This window comes from Pristis pectinata, chromosome 12 (genome assembly GCF_009764475.1).
Source record: "Pristis pectinata isolate sPriPec2 chromosome 12, sPriPec2.1.pri, whole genome shotgun sequence".
NCBI lineage: Eukaryota > Metazoa > Chordata > Chondrichthyes > Rhinopristiformes > Pristidae > Pristis > Pristis pectinata.
In genome coordinates this window covers 37,302,990-37,327,281 of record NC_067416.1, presented here as the reverse complement: position 1 = coordinate 37,327,281, position 24,292 = coordinate 37,302,990, and the positions used below count along the sequence as shown (strand labels likewise).

The 24,292-nt window shown below is 40.3% G+C and overlaps 1 protein-coding gene across 5 annotated transcripts; it reads right to left on the bottom strand.

Moving 5' to 3' along the window:
- Positions 1-2,666: 2,666 nt before the first annotated feature.
- On the bottom strand, positions 2,667-23,937 carry ube2d1b (ubiquitin-conjugating enzyme E2D 1b). Of its 5 annotated transcripts, none has more exons than XM_052026898.1 (8): positions 23,758-23,918; positions 16,662-16,853; positions 13,493-13,556; positions 13,362-13,393; positions 13,196-13,273; positions 13,000-13,105; positions 5,604-5,697; positions 2,667-4,486 (listed from the first exon to the last, which is right to left on the bottom strand). In XM_052026898.1, exons 1-8 carry the CDS (start codon positions 23,779-23,781, stop codon positions 4,441-4,443), a joined length of 636 nt encoding a protein of 211 aa, XP_051882858.1. In that variant the 5' UTR covers positions 23,782-23,918; the 3' UTR covers positions 2,667-4,440. The 5 variants fall into 5 exon arrangements, with proteins under 5 accessions (XP_051882858.1, XP_051882860.1, XP_051882862.1 ...); XM_052026900.1 differs by lacking the exon at positions 16,662-16,853 and adding an exon at positions 14,524-14,628 and having other exon boundaries at positions 23,758-23,882; XM_052026902.1 differs by lacking the exon at positions 23,758-23,918 and adding an exon at positions 14,524-14,628 and having other exon boundaries at positions 16,662-16,800.
- Between the last annotated feature and the right edge of the window lie 355 nt (positions 23,938-24,292).

Genomic DNA, 24,292 nt, shown 5'->3' with positions numbered 1-24,292 from the left:
AGAGGGCATGGGATCCAGGGATGCTTGGCCATGTGGATTCAGAATTGGCTTGCCTGTAGAAAGCAGAGGGTTGTGGTGGAGGGAGAGCATTCAGATTGTTGGGCTGTGACTAGTGGTGTCCCACAAGGATCGGTTCTGGGACCTCTACTTTTTGTGATATTTATTAATGACTTGGATGAGGGGGTAGAAGGGTGGGTTATCAAGTTTGCAGACGACACAAAGGTCGGTTGTGTTGTGAATAGTGTGGAGGGCTTTCAAAGCTTACAGAGGGATATTGATAGGATGCAGAGCTGGGCTGAGAAGTGGCAGATGGAGTTCAATCCAGAGAAGTGTGAGGTGGTACACTTTGGAAGGACAAACTCCAAGGTGGAGTACAAGGTTAATGGCAGGATTCTGGGCAGTGTGGAGGATAGTAGAAGGGATCTGGGGGCTTCATATCAACAGATCACTGAAAGTTGCCTCACAGGTGGATAGGGTAGTTAAGAAAGATCATGGGATGTTAGCTTTCATAAGTCGTGGGATTGAGTTTAAGAGCCGTGAGGTAATGATACAGCTCTACAAAACTCTGGTTACACCACACTTGGAGTACCGTATCCAGTTCTGGTCACCTCATTATAGGAAGGATGTGGAAGCGTTGGAAAGGGTGCAGAGGAGATTTACCAGGATGCTGCCTGGATTGGAGAGTATGGATTATGAGGAGACTAAGGGAGCTGGGGCTTTACTCTTTGGAGAGGAGGAGGATGAGGGGAGACATGATAGAGGTATACAAAATATTAAGAGGAATAGATAGTGGACAGCCAGTGCCTCTTTCCTAGGGTACCAATGTTCAACACAAGAGGGCATGGCTTTAAAGTAATGGGTGGGAAGTTCAAGGGAGATATTTCACCCAGAGAGTGGTTGGGGCATGGAATGCACTGCCTGGGGTGGTGGTGGAGGCTGATACGTTGGTCAAGTTCAAGAGATTGTTAGATAAGCATATGGAGGAATTTAAAATAAGGGGATATGTGGAAGGAAGGGGTCAGATAGTCTTAGGCGTGTTTTAGGTCGGCACAACATGGTGGGCTGAAGGGCCTGTATTGTGCTGTATTGTTCTATGGTAACAGAAAAATTGCAATCTATAAAAGCTGACCTTATTGAATACTCTCAAAATATCAACATAAACAATTGTGAAAGGAATACTTCTAATTCACTGTAGTTTGGTAGTTCATCTGATTCCCTAAAACACATCAAAGGAGCATGATGGAACACCATCCACTTAACTGCATGGTACAGCTCTAATAATACTCAAGCAGCTCCAAACCAACCAGTACAAAGCTGTCCATTTGATTAGTACCCCCCACCTACCGCAATATTTACTTCTTCCTCTACAGCAGTACCATGCCTGCAGTGTGTATCAACAAATTGATGGGCTACATACAGTGACTCATCAAACCTGCTACCTCTACTGCAGTGTGTGCTTGATAATATCAGCAGCTACAAGTTTCCTGCCAAGTGACACACCACTGTGACCTAAAATATATTAAATTTCCTTCATCATCATCACTGGGTTCAAAATTCAGGAATTTTGTACCTAACATTACATCAGAAGTAACTTCACCATACAGACAGCATTGGTTCCTGCTGGCAGATCATACCCATCTTCAAGGTAGTTAAGGATGGGTAATACCGGTCTTACCAAAATGACACACATCCCACCAATAAATAAAAAGGAATTTGGTCAATAAAGCTATCATGCCTTAACGCCATGAATGTCATAAAAAAAATCTTTTTGAAAGATTCAATTTGTCTAACCAATTTCAAATACCAGATTCAACTTCAACATGGAATCCAGAGGAAGTCATTTAACCACTCAAACTTGTAGTTTAATTGATTATATCACAAATAATCTTCACGATAACTCCATTATCTGGCTTGGTTTCACAATTCTCTAAAACCTGATCTGAGAAATGACCATTAACGTCAATGACCTCTCCACAACAGGTTTGCCAACCCTACACTAGCTTGTAAATTTTTTTCTCATGTTAGATGTGAAGAGCCAAACAACTTTTGTTTTGCCTCCTTGTTCTGGATTCTCCCACTAGACAGAGTTTCTAATTACCTTAATCAAATATTTTCATAATTACTTCAGGAGGATCACCTCTTAATTAACCATATTCAAAACAATACTGATATAACCCACCTGTTCTTATAATTTAACCCTTCTTTTTGCCCCAGTATCTTTCTGAAGTATGGCAACCACCCTGCCCTTCCCCCAGAAACCAATACATTCTTCTTGAAGGACATTGCCTGAAAAGTTAATTAGATTTCCCCTGATTTTATGTAATTACTCAACTTTTGAAAACCCAGACTGGTTCTCTGACAGTGCTCTTTCTCCTGCAAGATGCCAAATCATTTCATGACCAGTGATGGCCACCTACCCCAGCTCAACAGGGTCACTTGCAAAACATTATCTTATTGGCAATTATTTTCCCAGCAAAAATTCTGCAAAATCAGAAGCTTTCCAAATTTACACTCTTCATTGGAGATTTTGCTGCAAATAATATACAACACATGCAAAATTTTAATGTTCCAAAAGACAGGTTTTAACTATAATAAAAGATATGGGGGAAAATAACACTCATCCAAAGTACACAGAATATAAACTCAAAACTGATTCTGCAATTAAGTGATTTTTGTGACCTCTTTTATTTGAACATAAAGACGCACAAGCTGTGTGATTTTTCAGTTTTAACAGTTCTTTAAGAAAAAAAATCTCAGGGATCCATAATTAATATTCAGCAGTTGTCAGACATGGAACCAACCTTCCTCCATGTGCTGCTTTTAAGAACCTCCATTCCCATCACTTAGCTTTGTACTTTTCAATTCAGCACTACTGTCATGAAAAGGTGAACTGAAATATGCAATAATACTCTATAAAAAAGATTTTTTGAATGCGACTGGTTCACAATTTAATCTAGTTTTTGTACCTCATGGACCAGCCACTGTGAATATGAATGTTGAATAAAACTAAGTACTTTAGATGTTGGCAAACACCCAGAATATTCTAGAAACACTCAGATCAAGTAGCATCTGAGGAAACTGGAAGTTAGTGCTTCAGGTCTACTGACCTACCACAAAACGATGTGACAAACGTTACAAGACCTTAAACATTAACACTACTTTCTTAAAGTGCTCTGAAATGACAAAATAGGCTTTTACAAAGAATAGGGGGCAGACTACATAAGGCTATAAACATTTCATGCAGCAAAATAAAAAGCAGACGGCTGGAAGTTTCAAGAATAAATATCTTTAAAAATTTATGAAGCAGAAAATTTAGTTTTTTTTAATATATATATAAGAAAGCAAAGCACTGGTAATGCATTCAAATGGCTTTAATTACCAGTAGAACAGTTCAATTCTCTGCGACTTAGATAAGGATGCATATTGCAGTAACTTTTTATACATAGTGGAGTGGCAAGAAACTCATTTGTGAATTCAAGATCTGCAATATATTATGAGCTGCAAGATAAACAGTTTTCCATGATTGCATCTAATTTCCAAATAATTTGTATCCAACTGGCAGACTTAATAAAAATCACATAACCACATGGAAAATGTGTCAAAAGCAGGAAAGGAGGATCTTGTAAAGAGTGTTATGAAAAATATTCAAGTGAAGGTACATTTTCCCCAGAGATAGGTAACAATGAATGCATGTCAAACATAAAAATTAGCATGAAATACATGTGCAGTTATCCCCCAATGACAGTGAAAACTAGATGAAAATAACTTTTGCACATATGACAGGGTAATAAAGAGTAACTTTCAATACACATGATACTTTGCATGCACTACAACACAAAGGTTGCTGAGTGATCCAGTTAATCACACAAGTTAAAAACTCACTTGAAGTATAAACTTTAGAATGATGCATCTCCTTCACTTACAGTAAATGAGTAGAATGCTGCCAAAATAGATGGGCCATCATTTAAACTTGGCAGAATTCATCAACAGCACTCAATGATGGCAATGATATCTATTCCTATGTTTTATACAATATTTTAGAATAAGGACAGGAAAGTGAAAAGAAAATGCCTCAAATAACAGTGTTTGTTAATACAAGAGAAAAATGAAATGCATAGAATTGCAAAGCAGATTTATTGGGGAAAGGAAATCAGAATTAGCATTAGAATGCTTGTAAGAAGGGGGTTTAAAAACCCACCATGTGGCACTTTAATAGTAAACTACTTGGTCCATTGCTCATTTGACAATTTCTGCAAAAACTGATTGCAGTTTTCAGCAAAGACCAATGAGCATTTTTCTATTTGCAGTTTTAACTAAAGAAAATTTACAATACTCATCACCCACAATGAATATTTATTGTGAACTTCATGGGTTCCATTTGTAAAAAAAATGTTGCCAGTTTTTCTTCTTGTGATGATTGTTGTACAAATATCACCAATTCTACATTGCATACTTCTGAGTCCAGTCTCTTGCTTGCTTGTTGTATCTACCAAAAGTAAAACAAGCAACACAAACTTAGCACAAAAATATACTTAACAGAGTTGTGATTTAAGTCTATGGAAATTTGAGAAGACCAGTTGTATTCAAAGCAGACTGTAAAGGAATATGTAATCTGTTATGTATTTGAACTTAGCCCTACTCTCTGGATCTAAAATGTCACTTTATTACACACAAACAGATTTAAGGGATCACTTAAACTGAATTGCCAAATGGCCACAATGCTGATTGTTCTGCGTTTCTCAATTTGCTCACGTCAGTCCTCTTGGGCAGCCTTCATCTCCACTGGTTCAGCTGCCTCACCTGACCCTGGAGCCCATTTTAAGCGGATGGTTGGTGGCTAGTCTGATGTCAGTATTAGGGCAATATTTCAGTAGGTTTCTTTGCGGTTTGTCCTCTTGACTTTTCAGTGTTCAGTCTGTATCTAGGAAGCCCATGGTTAGGGGAATGTATTAGGTCTCTTTCTCAAATCATTCAAGGAAAGGTTGGTTCATGGAAAAGGCTACTGACCAGCAGACATGCTTTCTTTGCTGAAAGGATGCCTGTGTTCTGAAACAAATCAAAACATAAGCAGCAGTGTAGGATGATTTTTTGGGCTCCCATCATCTTCTGTGGATAATGTGAATGCAAACCTACATGAGCATTTGAAAGAGGTACTGAAGGTTGGACAAAACAGGCCTTCGAAAGAAGAATATATTTTATTTAGTCTTGTAGTTACGTACATCTGTGGTTCTATATCCTTTTTTGTCTCTTTAGTGATTCAGTGAAAATCAGATAAACTGGTGCATTAGTTTTGCATAAATTGCAAAGGTTTCCAGTGCTAAGTTTCAAGAAGCAAACAATTAATAAAAAGCTTCACAGTTTCCTGAGAATCTCACCAAGTTATTTTCCCTGGTAAATTTAACCAGAATGGTTATATGGACTTTTTCCAATTAACTTTATAACATGTTTGCAACTTAACTGAATGTTCAACATATTTATAGGAGCAAATGGCTATTGCTGGGGTGCTTTCAATTTGCACTTTAATTAGTCAAAAATGGCAATAAAAAAACCTTGATTAAACAGCATTTGTAGGTGGCTCTAACAATCCTACAGATGGTACTTACTTCTCTTTATCCGTTTTGTACATGTGTGCAATTTCTGGAACAAGTGGATCATCAGGATTAGGATCACACAACAATGAGCAAATAGACAATAAAACTGTCAAGAAAGAAGAACAATGGCCATTACTCCCAAGTGTATTATAAATCTGCATAATTGCTGTAATTAACTCAGACAACAGATCAAATTAAATCCTTTATGTGCAGGAGAAAAAGAGCTCACAAATACGTTCCAGCTTTTTAGAACATCCAGAGTGTTTCACAACAAATGATGTATTTTTGAAGTGTAATCACTGTTGATTTTCATGCAAGCATGGCAGCCATTTTATGCAGTGCACAATCTTATAATCAGCAATGAGATTAATGACCAGTCATTCTGTTTAATGATTTTGGTTGAGGATGAATTTTGGCCGAGGATGAATTTTGGCCAGGACAGCAGGAAAACTCTTGAATTTCTTTGAGTCATAGAACCTTTTAAATTGATTGTATTGGCTAGTCAGAATATTTGTTGAATATCACATCCAAAGTATGCCATCTCCAATAATGCAGTCCTCTGAGTGACAGGTAAAGAGGTGTGATTTACTCCAATGATCAATGAGAGACCAAATGGATTGAATTGAGAAACAAATAAAGAGGGCAATCACTTTAGTGAGACTGTACAATATCACCACTGATAGTTAGAGGAAGGTGAGGAAATAGGTAAACAGATTTGAGGTGCAAAAATAACAAAGCTGCAATAGTTGGAAATTTCAACTGTTCCATCATCAACTGGGTAGGTACCCAAGTCAAGGATGTGGAAGAAACAGCATTATTGAAATACATTCAGCAGAACTTTGTTTTAATCAACATGTACAGAGGGCAGGGGATGTACTAGACTCTGGGCAATTGGAAAAGGTAGCAAACAGAGAATATACATAGGCAATGAAGATAATTCAGTTAGATTTGGTACTACTGTGGAAAGAGGCAAAATTAGAATGGGAGTAAAAGGTCCAAATTGGGGCAACTAAACTAGAGTGAAGTATGATTTAGCAAAAATGGACTGGAAACAGCTACTGGAAGATAAATTAGCAAAACAGGAGACAATTGAGGAATTGGAGTTAAAAAAATAAGGTGAAGCTCACAATTCTAGACTCTCCCTTGGGTATCAAGGAACAGGCAAGATAAAACAAGACAAGAACATTTACAACAAATCAAGAACTCAACATCACAGCAAGTATAGTAGGTACAGGAGTGAAATTGATAAGAAAATTAAGGCAGCAAAGAGGTTCCATGAAATACGCACAGGTAAAATCAAGGAAAACCCAAAACTTTTAAAGATACATGAAAAGAAAGATGATTAGAGTGGAAAGTGTGGATGCCACTGAAGACCAAAAGGCAGCCCAAGAATGGAGGTGGAAGGCACCTCCATAGTTTGCATGTCTTAAGAGTCACACAGTAATACAAAACAGAAACAGGCCCTTCAGCCCACTGAGTCCTCACCGACCACCCATTTTTTTTACACTAATCCTATCCTAACCTACTTTATCCTTCTCACATTCCCATCAACATGCCCAAGATTCTACCACTCATCTACACACTAGGAAAAATTTATAGTAGCCAATTAACCTACTGACTTGCACATTTTTGGGATATGGAAGGAAACCAGAGCACTCAGGAGAAATTCACAGTCACAGGAAGAACATGAAAGCTCCACACAGGCAGTGCTCGAGGTCAGGACTGAACCAGTGTCTCTGGAGCTGTGAGGCAGTGGCTCTACTAGTTTTGCCACTGTGCTACCCTAGTCTTGCAAGTTTGTGAAGAGGAGATGGTAGGGGCATTGATATTAAAGGAAAAACATTCTGTATTGTGTATAGTAAATAGAGGACACATTCAGGGGCTTAGCTCCTTTAAAAGGGTATAAATTGCCAGACCCAGATAAATGTATCTCAGGCTCCTGAAAAGTGACTGCGCTTATAATATTCCAATCACTTTAGCAAAAGACATAGTGCTGAAGGACTGAAAGTTTGCTGATGTGGTAGCTTTGTTTCAAAAGGGAAAATGAGATAATTCAACTATTGTCCAGTTTGACATTGGTCAACTATTAATCAAAAACAGTCCACATGGATTGCTGAGGGAAAGGTCATGTCTGACTATTTTAACTAAACTTTTTGGAGGAGCATTAAGGGGAGGGAGCTTTTGATAAACTGAGCACACCTTTTCATTCTGTACTGCTGCACCTCACCTCCTGTTGAAGAGGAGTTATCCTATTGGACAAAGGGGAAACTGTTCAATCTACTTTATTTCCATTCCAGGACTAAGTTCATCCTAATTTTGGCGATCAAGCTGCAATATGCGGAGGATGCCCGTGTGTACACACATTCAGAGGATTAGCTCAAAACTACCTTCAAGATGTTCACTGAAACATACGAGAGATTGGAACTGACAAAAGGTCCTAGTTCTGAAATGTTAGTTGTTTCTATTTCCACAGATGCTGCCTGACCTGCTAAATGTTTCCAGCATTTTTTGTTTTTACATTAACCTGCAAAACCCTCCAAAAACAGAGGTCGACAATGAGACACTGGGAAACAGGAACCAATTAGACAACAGACAATAGGAGCAGAAGTAGACCATTCGGCCCTTCGAGTCTGCACCGCCATTTTGAGATCATGGCTGATCCTCAACAATCAATATCCTGTTCCTGCCTTGTCCCCATATCCCTTGATTCCCCTATCTATAAGAAACCTATCTAGCTCCTTCTTGAAAGTGCCCAGAGAATTGGCCTCCACTGCCCTCTGAGGCAGTGCATTCCACAAATTCACAACCCTCTGGGAGAAGAAGTTTTTCCTCACCTCTGTCCTAAATGGCCTAGCCCTTATTCTTAAATCATGCCCCCTGGTCCTGGACTTCCCCAACATCTGGAACATATTTCCTGTCTCTATCTTGTCCAATCCCTTAATAATGCTGTATGTTTCAATCAGATCCCCTCTCAATCTTCTCAATTCCAGCGTGTACAATCCCGGTCTCTCCAACCTCTCAGCATAAGACAGTCCCGACATCCCCGGAATTAACCTCGTAAACCTACGCTGCACGCCTTCTATAGCCAGGATATCCTTCCTTAACCCTGGAGACCAAAACTGTACACAATACTCAGGGAGTGGTCTCACCAGGGCCCTGTACAAATGCAAAAGAATCTCTTTGCTTTTGTACTCAATTCCCCTTGTAATACAGGCCAACATTCCATTAGCCTTCATCACTGCCTGCTGCACTTGCTCATTCACTTTCAGTGACTGATGAACAAGGACTCCTAGATCCCTTTGTATTTCCCCCTTACCTAACTCCACACCATTCAGATAATAATCCGCCTTCCTGTTCCTGCTCCCAAAGTGGATAACCTCACACTTATCCACATTAAACTTCATCTGCCAAGTATCTGCCCACTTACCCAACCTATCCAAATCACCTTGAATTCTCCTAACTTTCTCTACACATGTCGCACTGCCACCCAACTTTGTATCATCAGCAAACTTGCTAATGTTATTCACAATGCCTTCATCTAAATCATCAACATAGATCGTAAACAGCTGCGGTCCCAGCACCGAGCCCTGTGGCACCCCACTAGTCACGGCCTGCCATTCTGAGAAACATCCATTCACCCCTACCCTTTGTTTCCTATCCGCCAACCAGTTTTCTATCCATGTTAATACCCGCCCCCCAATTCCATGAGCCCTAATTTTACCCACCAATCTCCTGTGCGGCACTTTATCAAATGCCTTCTGAGAGTCGAGGTATACAACATCCACTGAATCTCCCTCGTCTATTTTCCTGGTTACATCCTCAAAAAACTCCAGTAGATTAGTCAAGCATGATTTGCCCTTGGTAAATCCATGTTGACTCGACCCAATCCTATCATTGCTATCCAAATGTGCCGCTATTTCATCCCTAATAATGGACTCTAGCATCTTCCCCACCACAGATGTTAGGCTAACTGGACGATAGTTCCCCGTTTTCTCCCTCCCTCCTTCCTTAAAAAGTGGGATAACATTAGCCATTCTCCAATCCTCAGGAACTGACCCCGAATCTAAGCAACATCAGAAAATGATCACCAACGCATCCACAATTTCTAGAGCCACCTCCTTTAGTACCCTGGGATGCAGACCATCTGGACCTGGGGATTTGTCAGTCTTCAGCCCCATTAGTCTACCCATCACCATTTCTTTCCTAATGTCAATCCACTTCAGTTCCTCTGTCACCCTCTGCCTTTTGTCCATCCTCACTTCTGGGAGATTTCTTACGTCTTCCCCCGTGAAGACAGATCCAAAGTACTTATTAAATTCAACTGCCATCTCCCTGTTTCCCGTAATAATTTCACCCAATTCAGTTTACAAGGGCCCAACATTGTTCCTAACTAACTTCTTTCCCTTCACATACCTAAAAAAGCTTTTGCTTTCCTCCTTAATATTCCTGGCTAGCTTGCCTTCGTACCTCATTTTTTCTTCCCGAATTACCTTTTTAGTTAAATTCTGCTGCACCTTAAAAATTTCCCAATCTTCTATCTTCCCACTCAGCTTGGCTCTGCCATACTTCTTCCTTTTTAACACAATGATTGCCATCCCTCAATGAAGGTAGACATTAATGGAATTCATCATCACCTTTAGTGCAAAAGCACAGCTTTGACTGTCTGAGGAAAAGACCTTTTGAAAATCAAAGACCTGAAACTCAATGCAAAACTCATGGTCTACCTTGCAGCAGTGGTTACTGCCCTTCTATGTGCTTTTAAGACATGAACTACCTGTAAGCAGGCGCCTCACAATACTGGAGAGTATTTTGCCACAAAATCCTCCAAATCCATTGGCAGGATAATTGAATCAATGTTGGTGTTCCTCCCAAGCCAATATCCCATGCATTGAGGGCCGAATTATATTCTGTCAGGTCTGATTGCCTGGTCATGTCATTTGCATGCCAATACCAAGCTCCCAAAATTTACAAATCACTTCAAACTCAATCACACCAAGAAATTACCAGATGGACAGAGCAGAAAATTCAAGGATGTTCTCAATGTTTTCTTGAAAAATGTTTAAATTTGCTATTTGCAAGGAGGAGGATATTTCCCCTGACTGAGGAGTCCAGGACCAGAAGGCACAGTTTGAGAAGCAGTGGTAGGTCTGAGACGAGATAAAATTTCATCACTCAGAGGGCAGTGAATCTTTGGAATTCCTTACCCAAGACAGCTGTGGAAGTATGGTCATTATGTTCATTCATAAAAAAAAGATCGATTGTGGACATTAAGGAATCAAAGGATATGTTAACATGGGATAGTGATAGGAAATGGAAATTAGGTACAATATCAGCCATATTCTTGATGAAAGGCAGAGCAGGCTTCAAGGACCATCTGGCCTATCTAATTCTTATGTCCTTATGTTAAAAGTCATAACATTCCAACCTATTTTCAGGAATCACTGATCCATGGCCACTTAAATGGTGGAGCATCTGGGAAGAGATTGGTCACCAGGAGCACACAGAAGCCCAACATAAATGGCAGAAAGAGCACCTCTCCAAGACTATCAACCTATCAGTGGCAGAGTCTGTGGGATCCCATATTAGCCTCATGAATCAGTTGGTCAGAACTAGCTCCTTGCTTTACTTGGTGAATGCATGTCCACAAATTCTTGATGGTAGCAGGACAGACAGGCAGCAAATGAGGTGCCCAACTTTATTGGCTGGGCCATGCCATCTTCTCACAGCTACCATCAGGCAAGAGGTACAAAAGCCTGCAAGTCCCACACCACCAGGTTCAAGAACAGCTTTAACCATTCAGTTCTTGAACCAAACTGCACAACCCTAATTACTACCTCAGTACAGCAACACTATGACTACTTTGCACCACAAGGGGACTCTGTTTCTTTTGTTCTCATTGTGTTCTTTCTTGTATGATTTACATTTGTTTTTCTTGTGAATGTTGTGTCTCTAATTCTATATGCCTGTGATGCTGCTGCAAGTAAGTTTCTAATTGTATCTGTGCACACATGTACTTGTGCGTATGACAATAAACTCGACTTTGACTTTGGAATACAAGAACAGGCAGATCAGGCTAGAACGGTATAAAACAATGGTTAGACCAGAGCCATCATACAGTATACATTTCTGGTCACCCCACTACAGGAAAGAGACAGCAGATGCTGGAATCTGAAACAACAATCTGTTGAAGGAACTCAGCGGGTCAAGCAACATCTTGGGAGAGGGTTTGAGGGATGTTGCTCAACCTGCCAAGTTCCTCCAGCAGATTGTGCTACCATAAGAAGGATCTGGCAGCAGTATTTAGGGTCCAGAGGAGATTTATGTGACATCGTCACAGCTGGGGAGTAATGAGGAGAAGCTTTCTAGGCTGGGGAAAAAAGGAGTCCAAGGGAAGATTTAATTGAACCATGCTAAATGACATCAGGCTTAGTCAGCGTAAACTACAAGTGTCTTTTTCCCTTAGTGGAGAGGTCAATAACTAGCATGGCCAGCTTTGTTAAATGCAGGAGAATTGCAAAAATGTTAAATTTACTGAGTGCTGGGGGTCTCAAATTTGCTGCTTGAAGGTTGATGGTGCAGCAAACCCTCACCATATAAAAAGATGCCTGGAAGAACACTTGAAAGAGTCATAATATAAAAGGATATGGAAGCAAAAGCTGGAAAGTGAGATGAACCTGCCATCAAGTTTTGGCCTGACGACTTACTTCCATGCCACAAATTTCCAGCACAGTACTGCAGTTAATATAAGAATAAACATGAAGCTCTTAGGAGGTTGGCATTAGTAGAAATTTAGCACTGAAGACATGTTGCCCACTGTGCTAGTGCAGATCCACACAAATCCATAAACATAAATAATGTAATCCTTTTAATTTTTTTACCCCATCTGATTCTATTCTAGGTACTACTGTAGCCTCTATCTCAGCAGCCAATTGTGGTTAGGCATGCCATCACCCCTGCAACTCTGGAACCAGTTTTCTAATCCGACCTCTTCTTTTTTTGATAATCCTCAATATCCAAAGCCTATATGCCAAATCACATCAGAGCAGGTACAACATTTTCCAGATAAAATATCGCCTTGCACCCATCCACCTCCCTCCTTTCCGCACTACAGCTCCAAAACATGCATTACTCCTCTGAACAATAACTTGACCATTCCTCCTCTAGCCTCACCATACTTATATTCTGAATAGAGAGAGCGATCATGTGGGATGAATACCAAAATATAAGAAAGCTCCATTCATTTGAGCTTAGTTGGAAAACAACTCTTCAAATTTCATTTGGTGGCCTTCAGTTTCAAATGTTTGCTTTACTAAACAAAAAGTTTACTTAAATTCCAAAAGAGATACGGTATGAACAATGAAATGATACCCAAAGAGTATATTCAAAATGTCAAAGATATTGACCCTACCTTTCGATATTGTTAATGCCGGTGACCACTGTGACCGCAGAATGTCAAGACATATACTGCCGTTGCTGTTTATGTTTGGATGATATATTTTTGTTGTAAATGCAACCTTTATAAAAAGTATAAAAAGTGACTATTACCCTCAGAGAAAGTTACCATTTTCCCTCTCAATGTGCAGAATGTCCTAAATTCAACTCACCTTTGGTGGTTTAAAAGGGTAATCTGTAGGGAACTGAATTGCAAGGAAAAAAACTCCTCCTTGGTATGGGCTGTCATACTAGGGAAAAGGAAAAAAACATGTTAAATATATCAGGTACTTTCTTTTAAAGATGAAAATAAAATGTAAAAAATTCTGAACTACTCACTGGTCCCATTATAGTGGCTTGCCAAGCGAACACTAAACATTGAAGGCAAGAAATATTAAGCAACGTTTAGGACAAGAACAGGTGGAAAAAGATTCTTAAAAATGTGCATCTTAAAAACAAAACACCCTTACTATCATCTCCTGATGGACCTGCTGAACACTGAGCTGGTGGATCTCGCTGCAAGTCTTTTAATTCCTGAATGATCAAAAGAAAAATTATTACTGCAGCAAAATCACATTGTGCAAAAAAAAATTCACATACTTGCTGGAGTACCTGGCTAGTAAAATATTCGTTAGGTATATGTATGGTTTATGCAAATTTGGTTGCTGTAAGCTTTTATGAAAATCATCTTTAAACTCTTACGATTTCAGCAGAAAAAGAGTCTTTAATTAAAATGCAAACTAAGCTTTAGCCCATCAAATCCTTGAACCTGAAAAATAAATAAACTTGAGACATCTAACACTTGTCAATACTCACATCATGCTGTGCCATGGTAAGCACAAATACTAATGCTACATTAAAAACAAACTGATTCACAGGCTACACAAAATTGAACCAGCAATGAAAAACGTTAATACTCAGAATGGGAAAAGAAATACAATCAAGTTAAACTTCAATCAAATATGCATCAATTTGGATATCATTGTCCAAATAAACATACTTATTTGTATCTAAATATTAATGTTATCTCTCAGAAATTTTCCAGGACTGATTTCACAATGTACTTAATCCAAAAGGAGCTGTTTGACTGTCATAAAATCATTGTGTGGATTTAAATTCCAGGAACCTAAAGGTCTATATTTAACATATAATAAATGCATAGCATACATTGGAATCACACAAAATGTAAAATCCTGATTTTTATCACGACAGCAAGTTTGTATTGGTGCACTAATGCAACAGTTATTCCACACACAGACTGCTTGTCCATATACAAGGTGTGAAGTGATAAATATTCCCATCACAAGCTCAACAAATGATGGGAATAGACTGTTAAACAAAATTGATTTCTTTCAAGCTCAACTACAATCAACAGTTAATCCACGTGATCAGAATCTAACACTCCAGCAATCTGCTTATGTGTCATGGTAAAATATGCATTAAGATGAATATTGCAGCATACCATCCCTGATAACCAAAGTTAGGCAAAAGTAGACTCTACCTCAAAGTACACTATTGACAATCCATTCCATAAAAGTATATTTTTGTTCTACAAGCAGTAAAAGGAACTCTGTGTTCTAGAAATATTCAGCAGGTCTGGCAGCATCTGTGGAGAGAGAAACAGAGTTTCAGGTTGATGACTTTCTTTAGAACTAGAAGTTAGAAATCAAATGTTTTAAGTTGCAAGGAGGGATGGGTTGTGAGAACAAAAAGGAATGCAAGTGCCAGAGAAGACACTAAGAGAGAACACTTGATACAAGTGATAGTGTCACTGGCTGAAGGCATCTTAATCACAGCTGATCTATCTACACCTCCTCACCATATCAGCTACATTTAATAAGCCTTCACCACCATCTCACAATCAGCATCACCATCACTTGCGTCAGTGGGTCTCTTTATCATGGACTCCCTTTTATTCTACTCACCCCTCCCCTGCATCCTAAAATATGTTTAATTTCTACCTTTTCCTATGTCCAATGGAAGGTCCTCAACCTAAAAAGTTAACTCTTCTTTTTTTCTCTCTCCACAGATGCTGTCTGACCCATTAAGCATTTCTTATATTTTCTGTTTTTACTTCAGATTTCCAGCATCTGCAGTTTTTTTATTTGCATTTTGAACTATACATTCTGGTGTTTAATCATAAACAGACTGGTCAGAGTTTTCAACCAGTCCAGTACCATGCAAAGCTTTAATGTATTTAACCAGAACTCCTCCCTGGTGTTGCTTATGATTGAGAGATGGAGCACATGGATTAGAATGGCGTACATGCAGAGAGAACTTATGCTGCAAATGGATCAAGGAACAGAGGAGTTGGGTACCTCAGAATCAACAGCACATGGCCCAAGATGAAGCGAGAATGGGGCTGGTTGGCATCCTGTTATTTACAACAGGGATGGCAGGCAAGGTCAAACACTTTGAGTGAGCAGTGGGATTCTCATTGAGACGAATGCTCAAGCTATTCCAGAAACTGTTGATGAAAATGCTAGACTCAATTCTCTCCAACACTTTGTGCTTGTACAGATGCAGCTACTCACTCATTTGGTGCTCACAAGTTTGATTCAAGATAAAAGTGTTCTTCTGAGAATCCTTAAAATCTCGGTTTTTAAACTATTTTCTCACTAATAGTTTGTAACCAAAATGTTTAATTTAGCCTGTTTGGTACTGATTTAGTGTGATTTTAGCTCGTTAGGGTGCAGTTACTGTGGGATGGTCCATACACAGTTATGTGCACACAAATGCACCTTTTCACGGCATTCCTCAAAGCACAGCAGAAAAAAAGAGGTTGTGGGGGTAAAAACAGAACACAGATGTGCAGCTAATGCATCCGAAGTGCAGCTCTTGGGTCTGGGAGAGGCCAACCCCAGAAATGAAGCAGAGGCATCAGCTGACAGCAGAATAGAGGCATCTTCTACCAAGAGCAGAAATAGCAAAAATAAGAGACAGCAATCTGTTTTAAGATAGGATTCATAATCTTTTAATAGCACACAAAAGCTGCTAAACTTTGCTAATGACCCCTTTGTTTTTATCCAAGCTACTTATATTTAATACAGTCTGGAATACTCATTAAACAAAAAAGTGTTTGTGGCCATCAAAACATATAAAAATGAAATGGAAATGTGAAAGTGACTGATGAAACCAGGGAGAAAACTTAAGATTGCAATTTCATCAAGAAGCTCAGAAGACAACAAAAGAACAGTCTCATCAGTACTTCAAGTGGATTAAATACACTAATTTATCATGCAAATCAAAGAAATACAATCCATTGAGGAACAGATCTAAAATGTTGGAATGCAAATGCTTTAAACTGACGGATATTTAAGGAAAAGTGAAGACGTTGAGCAAGTACAAGAGACAAACAATTTCATATTTAAAGTATTTCCTTAAAGTAACATTTTTGCTAATGGGACAAAGTACAGCACACTTTACAAAACAAAATACTCCATTGTGCATCTCCCTAATAGCTCAGTTGGTGAAGCCAGAGTTTGACTGAGCTATACCTACCAGAACATCCCAGATTCGAATTCCCAGTCTGTGCTGAGTTAGCCGATCTCAGCTAGGGTGGCAGGAGGGGCTCTCAACAGCCAAGGGCTAGTGAAAGGTAAAAATCAGCCAGGGGTGCAGGTCCTGATCAGTATTCACCTGCTGTGAAGTGCGTGCGTGGACAGGATCAGGCTCAGCTGTGATGCCCCCCACTGCCGAACAGCTTGCAAAAACCCATTGTCTAGGTTCACATATGAAGAATGGCCACTTGAGCGAGGTATCGAATGGTGACATGTACATGTTGAACTGTACCCCAGCATGACTCAGTGCCTTCAGTGGAGAGAATGATAACTGGAGAGGAAAAATAAGGTTTTTTTGTAAAAACATTGTACAAAAAATATGGAGCTTCATCCTCAAATTCCAATGCTGTTGGTAGAATCAAACCATACTCTACCTACTCTTGACTTGCAGAGTAACACCCTGCTACCTTGCCTTGGCAACCATTTCCAGTATAGACAAGCTGAGCAGATAACTGCTGTTGTGTGCCTACCTGCAGCCTGATCCCATTTCACAGGCTACCTAAAAGGAAGCACAGTTGTGAAAGGCTCACTCTTAATGTTGATCCAAAGTTATAAAAATAGCCAAATGTGTTATTAATACAATAACTAAGTAATCTCAAAATGAACAAATAAAAAATTAAGTCACATTTTCTTGTAGTATTACACATTAAGTAGGTTACTAATGCTGCTAATAAAAACTGTGGCTAAATTGAGCAAATTGCAGCTTGATCCCGACACTAATGGAAACCTAAGTCTGGCACTAACAATCAGAGGATCTGCTATATTACAGATTTATGTAATATTTCAAATTCAAAAGCTGGGTTCAAAAATTCATTATGTAGCACAGAGTGTTGAGCAGAAAAAATGTAATTTCTTAAGTACCTGCTTCTTCCCCCAGGTAACAGCAATTTTTGTTTTACTTAAATATGCATCCAGTTTCCTCTCAAAAACTACTGTTGAATCTACATCTTCCACCCCATCAGATAGCATATTCCAAATCTTTGTCTTGTTTATAGCAAGTTTTCTCCATATTATCCAATTATTTTGCTAATCACATTAATTTGTGTCCTCTGGCTATCATTCTTTCAGCCACTGGAAATGCTGCTTCCTTATTTATTCTATTTAAACCCTGCATGTGTTTCAACATGTTAATGACCAGCCTTTCCAGTCTATCCACATAACTGTAATCCATATTCTTGAACTGCTTTACTAAACACCTTTTGCACCCTTTCCAAAGAATTCTTGTTCCTCCTCTTGTGCTGCACAGAAGTAGCTTCAAACAATCTTAGTTACTTCGTTTACATGGGTTCATCATAACATCCTGGGTTTTGTACTCTTCAGAAGTCCAGGATTCCATCTTCCATAATTTGTCACATTTGAAGGACTGTGCATAAAGACCTGTAGGTCCCTGCTTATTCACCCCATTTTAAAATTACACAATTTAACTTTGTCTATCATTTGTCTTCCTATAAAAGCATTCATTCGTTCATGGTGAATTGTATCTGTCACGTGTATTCCCTCAGTGCATCAATGTCCACCAGGTCTCTTACTGTGTTCCTCATCCTTGTATGAGATTGCTCAAGTACCAAACAACATGACACAAATTATTAGCCAAAAATATTGTATTCCACTCATCCATATGTATTCAACCCAATTTGAATGGAGGTAATCTCACACGCTACCTTGCTTCTTCCCGTACAAGTAGCTTGACCAATTTCTTCATGACTTCATAGTGCAAGACGTCCACCAGGAGAGGGAATTCCAAGCACCATTAAAAGAATGCAGCGTTTAACCATACACTCACTCTTGTGTCAATGCTTATGCCACATTGAGATTTCCAAGCTAACAAGATAAATGCTGTCTTGCCTGTTCACAACAGAATGGTATACACAGAGTGCAAGGAAGTTATCTGCAAGATGCAATTAGGAAGCTAGCCCATTGACTTCCAGATTTGAGCAGGAAGCCAAGGAGAACAGACTTGTTGATAAACAGCAGTTATCTTAAAAACAGATTTATCAATTGTCCTTTTCTTGACATGGGTTGGAAGGTCTCTCACTGCTTTAGAAATGTTTCACATACTTTTTATTTTATTATAGAAAAGACAGTTACATCTTCTAATATTCCCCTGTGCTTTTTTCAGTGTCTATTTGCTGGCATGATTTTCCTATGGCCTTTCCCCACCTGCCTTTATACCATTAACAAGCTTCTTGCTGAAGTTCTTATGGCAGCCCTGGCTCAAAGCATTTAACCAGCAAGTCTACTAATGCTCCAACATTTATATGTTTAGTTTTTCATTTGTATTGTTGCACTTATAATTAGTGTAGCTATTGATGAAACACTAAGAAGAGTTGGCTCTCAATCTGTTGTCATAAATGAATCTTGTATAAAGAATAGACATTTATAATAAATTAGTCCAGACCTGTTAAACTGACTTCAATTCAGGACTGGAGAGTGCACTATATCCAATTATAAACCAAACAGATTTATAACTAGGTCATTTACAAACTGAACAATAATTTCCAAATTATAACCGATACCTAGTATTGCCCATGGAACTCTAAAAAAAACTTAACCATGTACATTTGATTTTAAAAATGTCTATATCATACACAATGTTAAAACAAAAAAAGCACCATGGTTGCAAGTAATTAAAAAAACTATCAACTAATGCAGGTGTATCATTCTACTGGCAGTCTACATCCGAAATCCTACTGATGCATAATTTATCATAATCTAAACATTGCTAGTAGCATAGAGAAGATAGTTGATTGGCATGATAGTAGAACAGAGAAGGTACTTAACTGGCACAATGAGTCTTATTTTAAGACACTTTTTTTCTGGTGAACCGTTGTGCAATGGGACACAATCATTATGGGGCCTGCTAGCACCATTCACATATTCATGGATACAGAGTAAAGAACTCCGTTCTATATCAATAAATTTAAAATTGAGCCTTAAAAAGCCAGTCCCTCCAATCTTCTGGCAACACCAATTTCCATTTTAAAAAATACATTTATGGTTTGCTTTTGCATTTCTTTCAGCGTATTTAATATTGCAGGATGTGCGCATCTCAACTAAAGATAATGCTATTGCAGATTACATCAGGACTAATATTTTAAACATTTACCTCCTGACAGGCCTGGCCTGTTTCACATCAGGTACTCTTAAATTTTTACTTTTAATTTCATATTTTAGTAATTGTCTCCTTACTTAATTATGACACTTTCAGCTTGTGTTATCATTCTTTTTTAAAATTGAGTCCCTCCTGCTTTTCACGCTTTCAGAGACTTTCCTCTCTATTCTCTCATCTTAAAACCTGAACAACACTTTTCCCCAAGGTCAAATGACAAAGGTATTGATTCAAAACACGTGTTCCCCTCTCTACAGATGCTCCATGACCTGCTGCGTATTTCCTGCATGTTACTTCAATAAGAAGTTGGCCACTTACCTATCCTATCTTTCAGGATATTCTATAGTCAATTTTACTTCTCTTGTCCTGATGCTACAAGTAGAAATAAAACTATCTATCCTTCCAATTTTCTGTAATTACTGGCTCACCCTATGAGATATTATTTCTCCCCATCTGGAGAAATGAGGTTTGTCATCCCTTCTCACTATATTTCTCCTCATCACAGAAATTCAGCAATGTATAGCTGTCAGGTAACAAGGCCATTCAGTAATTCCTGCACAGTCATCACACGAAATCTTCCTTCGGGGATTTTCTGAGAAAGTCAACCAGATATCTTTCTCTTTTTGCTAACCCTCTCTAGACAGGTGGAGTCGGCAAAGGGTCGGTGGGGAAGAGGAGAAAGTGACTACAATGTACAATGTGCATTCCAGGAAACTATTATCCTGCCAGGTAGAATTTCTTAAAATAAGTCACTTCAGGCTTGAACAAGAACACTAAACAATACAGTTTCCAGTTGTTTTCTTGAACATCCATGGATTACTGAAATTTTCATAACTTACAAGTTCCACACAACATACTTCTACTATTCTGCCAAACTAACAGAAACCAAAAGAACATTATTTTGTGCTCTCTTTAACTTAGCATCACTACATCCAATTTATTTGGCTAATTTCTTCCAACACAAGTGTCTTCTTCTGGTATAATTTCCTCATTTCAATCCAAACTGCCTATTTATATCCTCCTGTAATTTATATACGTTTGTCATATATATAAATGATTTGGATGAAAATGAGGTGGGGTGGGTAAATAAGTTTGCAGATGACATAAAGATCAGTGGCATTGTGGATTGCATAGAGGATTGCCAAAGGATACATCAGTTGCAGATATGGGTGGAGAAGTGGCAGATGGAGTTTAATCCAGGCAAGTGTGAGGTGCTGCACTTTGGGACATCCAACATAAAGGGAGAGTTCCCTGTTAATGGCAGAATCCTTACCAGCACTGATGAACAGAGGGATATTGGGGTTCAGGTACATGGCTCCCTAAAAGTGGCTATACAGGTTGATAGGGTGGCAAAGAAGGCATATGGCATGCTTACATTCATTAGTCAAGGTATTGAGTTCAAGAGCCAGGAAGTTATGTTATAGTTTTATAAAACTCTGGTTAAGCCACATTTACAGTATTGTATTCAATTCTGGTCACCTCATTATAAGAAGGATGTGGAGGCTTTGGAGAGAATGCAGAGGAGGTTTACCAGAAGGCTGCCTGGTTTGGAGGACACTTGCTATGAGGTTGGACAAGCTGGGACTGTTTTCTCTACAGTGGCAGAGGCTGAGGGGAGATTCGATAGAGGTTCATAAAATTATGCAAAACATAGATAGACAGCCAATCTTTTTCCCAAGACTGAAATGTCCAATACTAGAGGGCATGTACTTAAGGTGGGCGGGGGAAAGTACAAAGGAGATGTGTGAGGCAAGATTTTGTTTACGCAGAGAGTGGTGGGGGCCTGGAATACACATGCTGGGGTGGTGGTAAAGGCAGATAGAGTGTTTAAGACACTCTTAGTTAGGCACACGAACATGCAGAAAAAGGAGGGATATGGTCAACGTGCAGGGAAGAGGGGAGAGATTAATTAGGAGTCATTGGTTTAATTATTTTGGCTTGACATCGTGGGCTGAAGGGCTTATCCTGTGGTGTGGTGTATTGCCCCATGTTCACACCTGGAATTGGACCTGAAGCTACAAACTTCAAGAATATTTTAAACAAAGAGATTAATACTGAAATTTTGCAACAAACTTTGAACCTCATATGATTAATATTAAATCTTGAAGAAAATCATTAGGATTCAGAATATTCAAATAACATGATTCCCCACAAAATGGAGATATACTTCTTCCCTAAGTAGTATTAGTCTTACAGCAACACCAACTTTGCCTTGACAGAAGAGAATGAATAGTGGTAAGAAATGACTGACAAATTAAGACATCAGGTTTTCTTCATAATTTAGTTCTTTCTCAGGATGCCAACTAATGTAGTTCCCATGAGAAAACAGCCTTAGTAGTCCAATAATATGGACAGATGTGTTCCTTCTTGAAAAACAAGATTTTAAAATTATAACGAATAAATGAATCATCATTGGCAGAATTCTTTTATGGCCACAAAATTCCTAAATATTCTGATACACATTCATACAACCCTTTACCAAGCCCACCTAACAAAATCAGTGATATGTGCAGAGTAGGAGTAGGTTGCAAGTAGAATATCATTTACATATTAAACAGAGAACTAGTCCAGGCAGTAGAGTCGCACAGACACTAATGTAATAACTTAGAATCCACCATTTGAGTGTTGACAGTAGAATTAGAAAAATTAACAGCTCTGCCATTCATTAAATAACATTTCAACAGGATATATCCTTTACTCTTCAGAAATAGCTTCATCAGGCTTGTCAGTGCAGCAAACATCATAATGACAACTCTGGCAGAAACACAAATCCTCCTCAGTTTTACTTTCCAGAAGAAACTAATTTCAAACTAAAATTTTACACATCTCTGTAAAATGAAAACATGGAAGTTAAGATGTCCATAGCACATTAGTGGAAAAAGAAATTGCAACTTTTTATATCATTGAGGTAGGCACAGGAGCCTGAAGACCCACACTCAACGATTTAGGGCAGCTTCTTCCCCTCCACCATCAGATTTCCCAACAGTCCATGAACACACTACATCGTAATTCCTTTTGTTTTGCACTATTTACTTATTTTCTAATTTATAATAATTCATGTCTTTGCACTGTGCTGCTGCAAAACAACAAATTTCACGTTATATAAGTCAATGATAATGAATCTGATTCTTCTGAGCTCCATAGTCTTCAGATTGGGGAAGGAGAAATGTATGAATCTATAAAATAATCCACATTTTTTTGTTGGCCTGGTAGAGTGCATCAGGGAAGGGAAGGTTTTGTAGCAGGAACCGGTGACATCGGTCGATGGCAAAGTGGACCATCATCAAATAACTCACCAGGCGTTATGCCGGCGGCCGCAAGTCGGGACTGGCGTGGGGAGGGGAGGTCCCAACCCCCACACAACGACCCCATTGTGGGATCGCCCGGGCCCGACCCTCTCTCCTCACCCGGTTCGTTTAGGGTGGTAATCGGCCAGCGAGGCTTTACCCTGGAGAAGAGGAGGGGGCGGCGATGGGGACCGGAGGCCTCGGGCCACTGCCCCCGCCGAACAATTAGTGGGGGGGGGGGAAGAGGGGGGGGGGGAAGAGAGGGGGGGGAAAGAGGGGGGGGAAAGAGGGGGGGGAAGAGAGGGTAGCGGGGGGGGGAAGAGAGGGTAGCGGGGGGGGAGAGAGGGTAGCGGGGGAGGGGAGAAGGGGGAGGGGAGAAGGGGGAGGGGAGAAGGGGGGTGGGGGAGGGGGTGGGGGGAAGGGAGGGGGGAGGGGGTGGGGGGAAGGGAGGGAGGGGGGGAGGGAGGGGGGGAGGGTGGGGGGAAGGGAGGGAGGGGGGGAGGGAGGGGGGGAGGGAGGGGGGGAGGGGGTGGGGGGAGGGAGGGGGGAGGGGGTGGGGGGGAGGGAGGGGGGGAGGGGGTGGGGGGGGGGAGGGGGTGGGGGGGAGGGAGGGGGGGGAGGGAGGGGGGGAGGGGGATGAGGGGGAGGGAGGGGGATGAGGGGGAGGGAGGGGGGTGAGGGGGAGGGGGGGAGGGAGGAAAACTTGTCTCCGCCGAGGCCCGGCCCGCACTCGTTTGCGAGTTGAGGTCTGATTCCCTCGGGGCGGAGGGGACCTTTACCTTCTCTATCCGCCTCTTGGCCATGGCTTGGGCAGGGGGGAGACCGAGCCGGGGCCGATTCCTGTCACCCACCGGGACGCTGCCGTTTCCACCGACGCCTCCCCCCGGCCCTCGCTCTACTTCCGGCCGCAAACCAGCAAGCGTCAACGCGCATGCGCGTTGGGTCCGCTGCACGTCGGGAAGCGTAGTGCGCCATGTCGCCTGAAGCGACGGAGTCGGGAGAACTACATTTCCCAGAGTGCACCGGCGCAGGGAGCAGGCGGAGGCTGCGGTTGTGGGGCAGGGTCTTCGATGGGAAACTTTCCGAAGTCCGTTTCTCTTTCCACAGACGGTCCAACCTTTTCTATTTTTATTTCAGATTTGCAATATTTGTAGCTTTTTTGTCCAGAAAGGCTGACAGAGCCGTGGAGCTCATTGATTACTGGGGTTTCTGTTTTATGATCAACTCATTTCCTTCTCTGCATCTGTTTTTATTTCAGATTTCTCGTACCTGTGGAGGCACAAGAGAGACTGCAGATGCTGGTATCTGGAGCAA

Coding starts and splice junctions, on each gene's coding strand:
- ube2d1b (XM_052026898.1), bottom strand. CDS start 23,781: ATGGCCAAGAGGCGGATAGAGAAG. Junction 13,394..13,492: donor AGGTCCATCAGGAGATGATA/GTAAGGGTGTTT, acceptor TTCAATGTTTAG/TGTTCGCTTGGCAAGCCACT. Junction 13,274..13,361: donor AAGCCACTATAATGGGACCA/GTGAGTAGTTCA, acceptor CCTTTTCCCTAG/TATGACAGCCCATACCAAGG.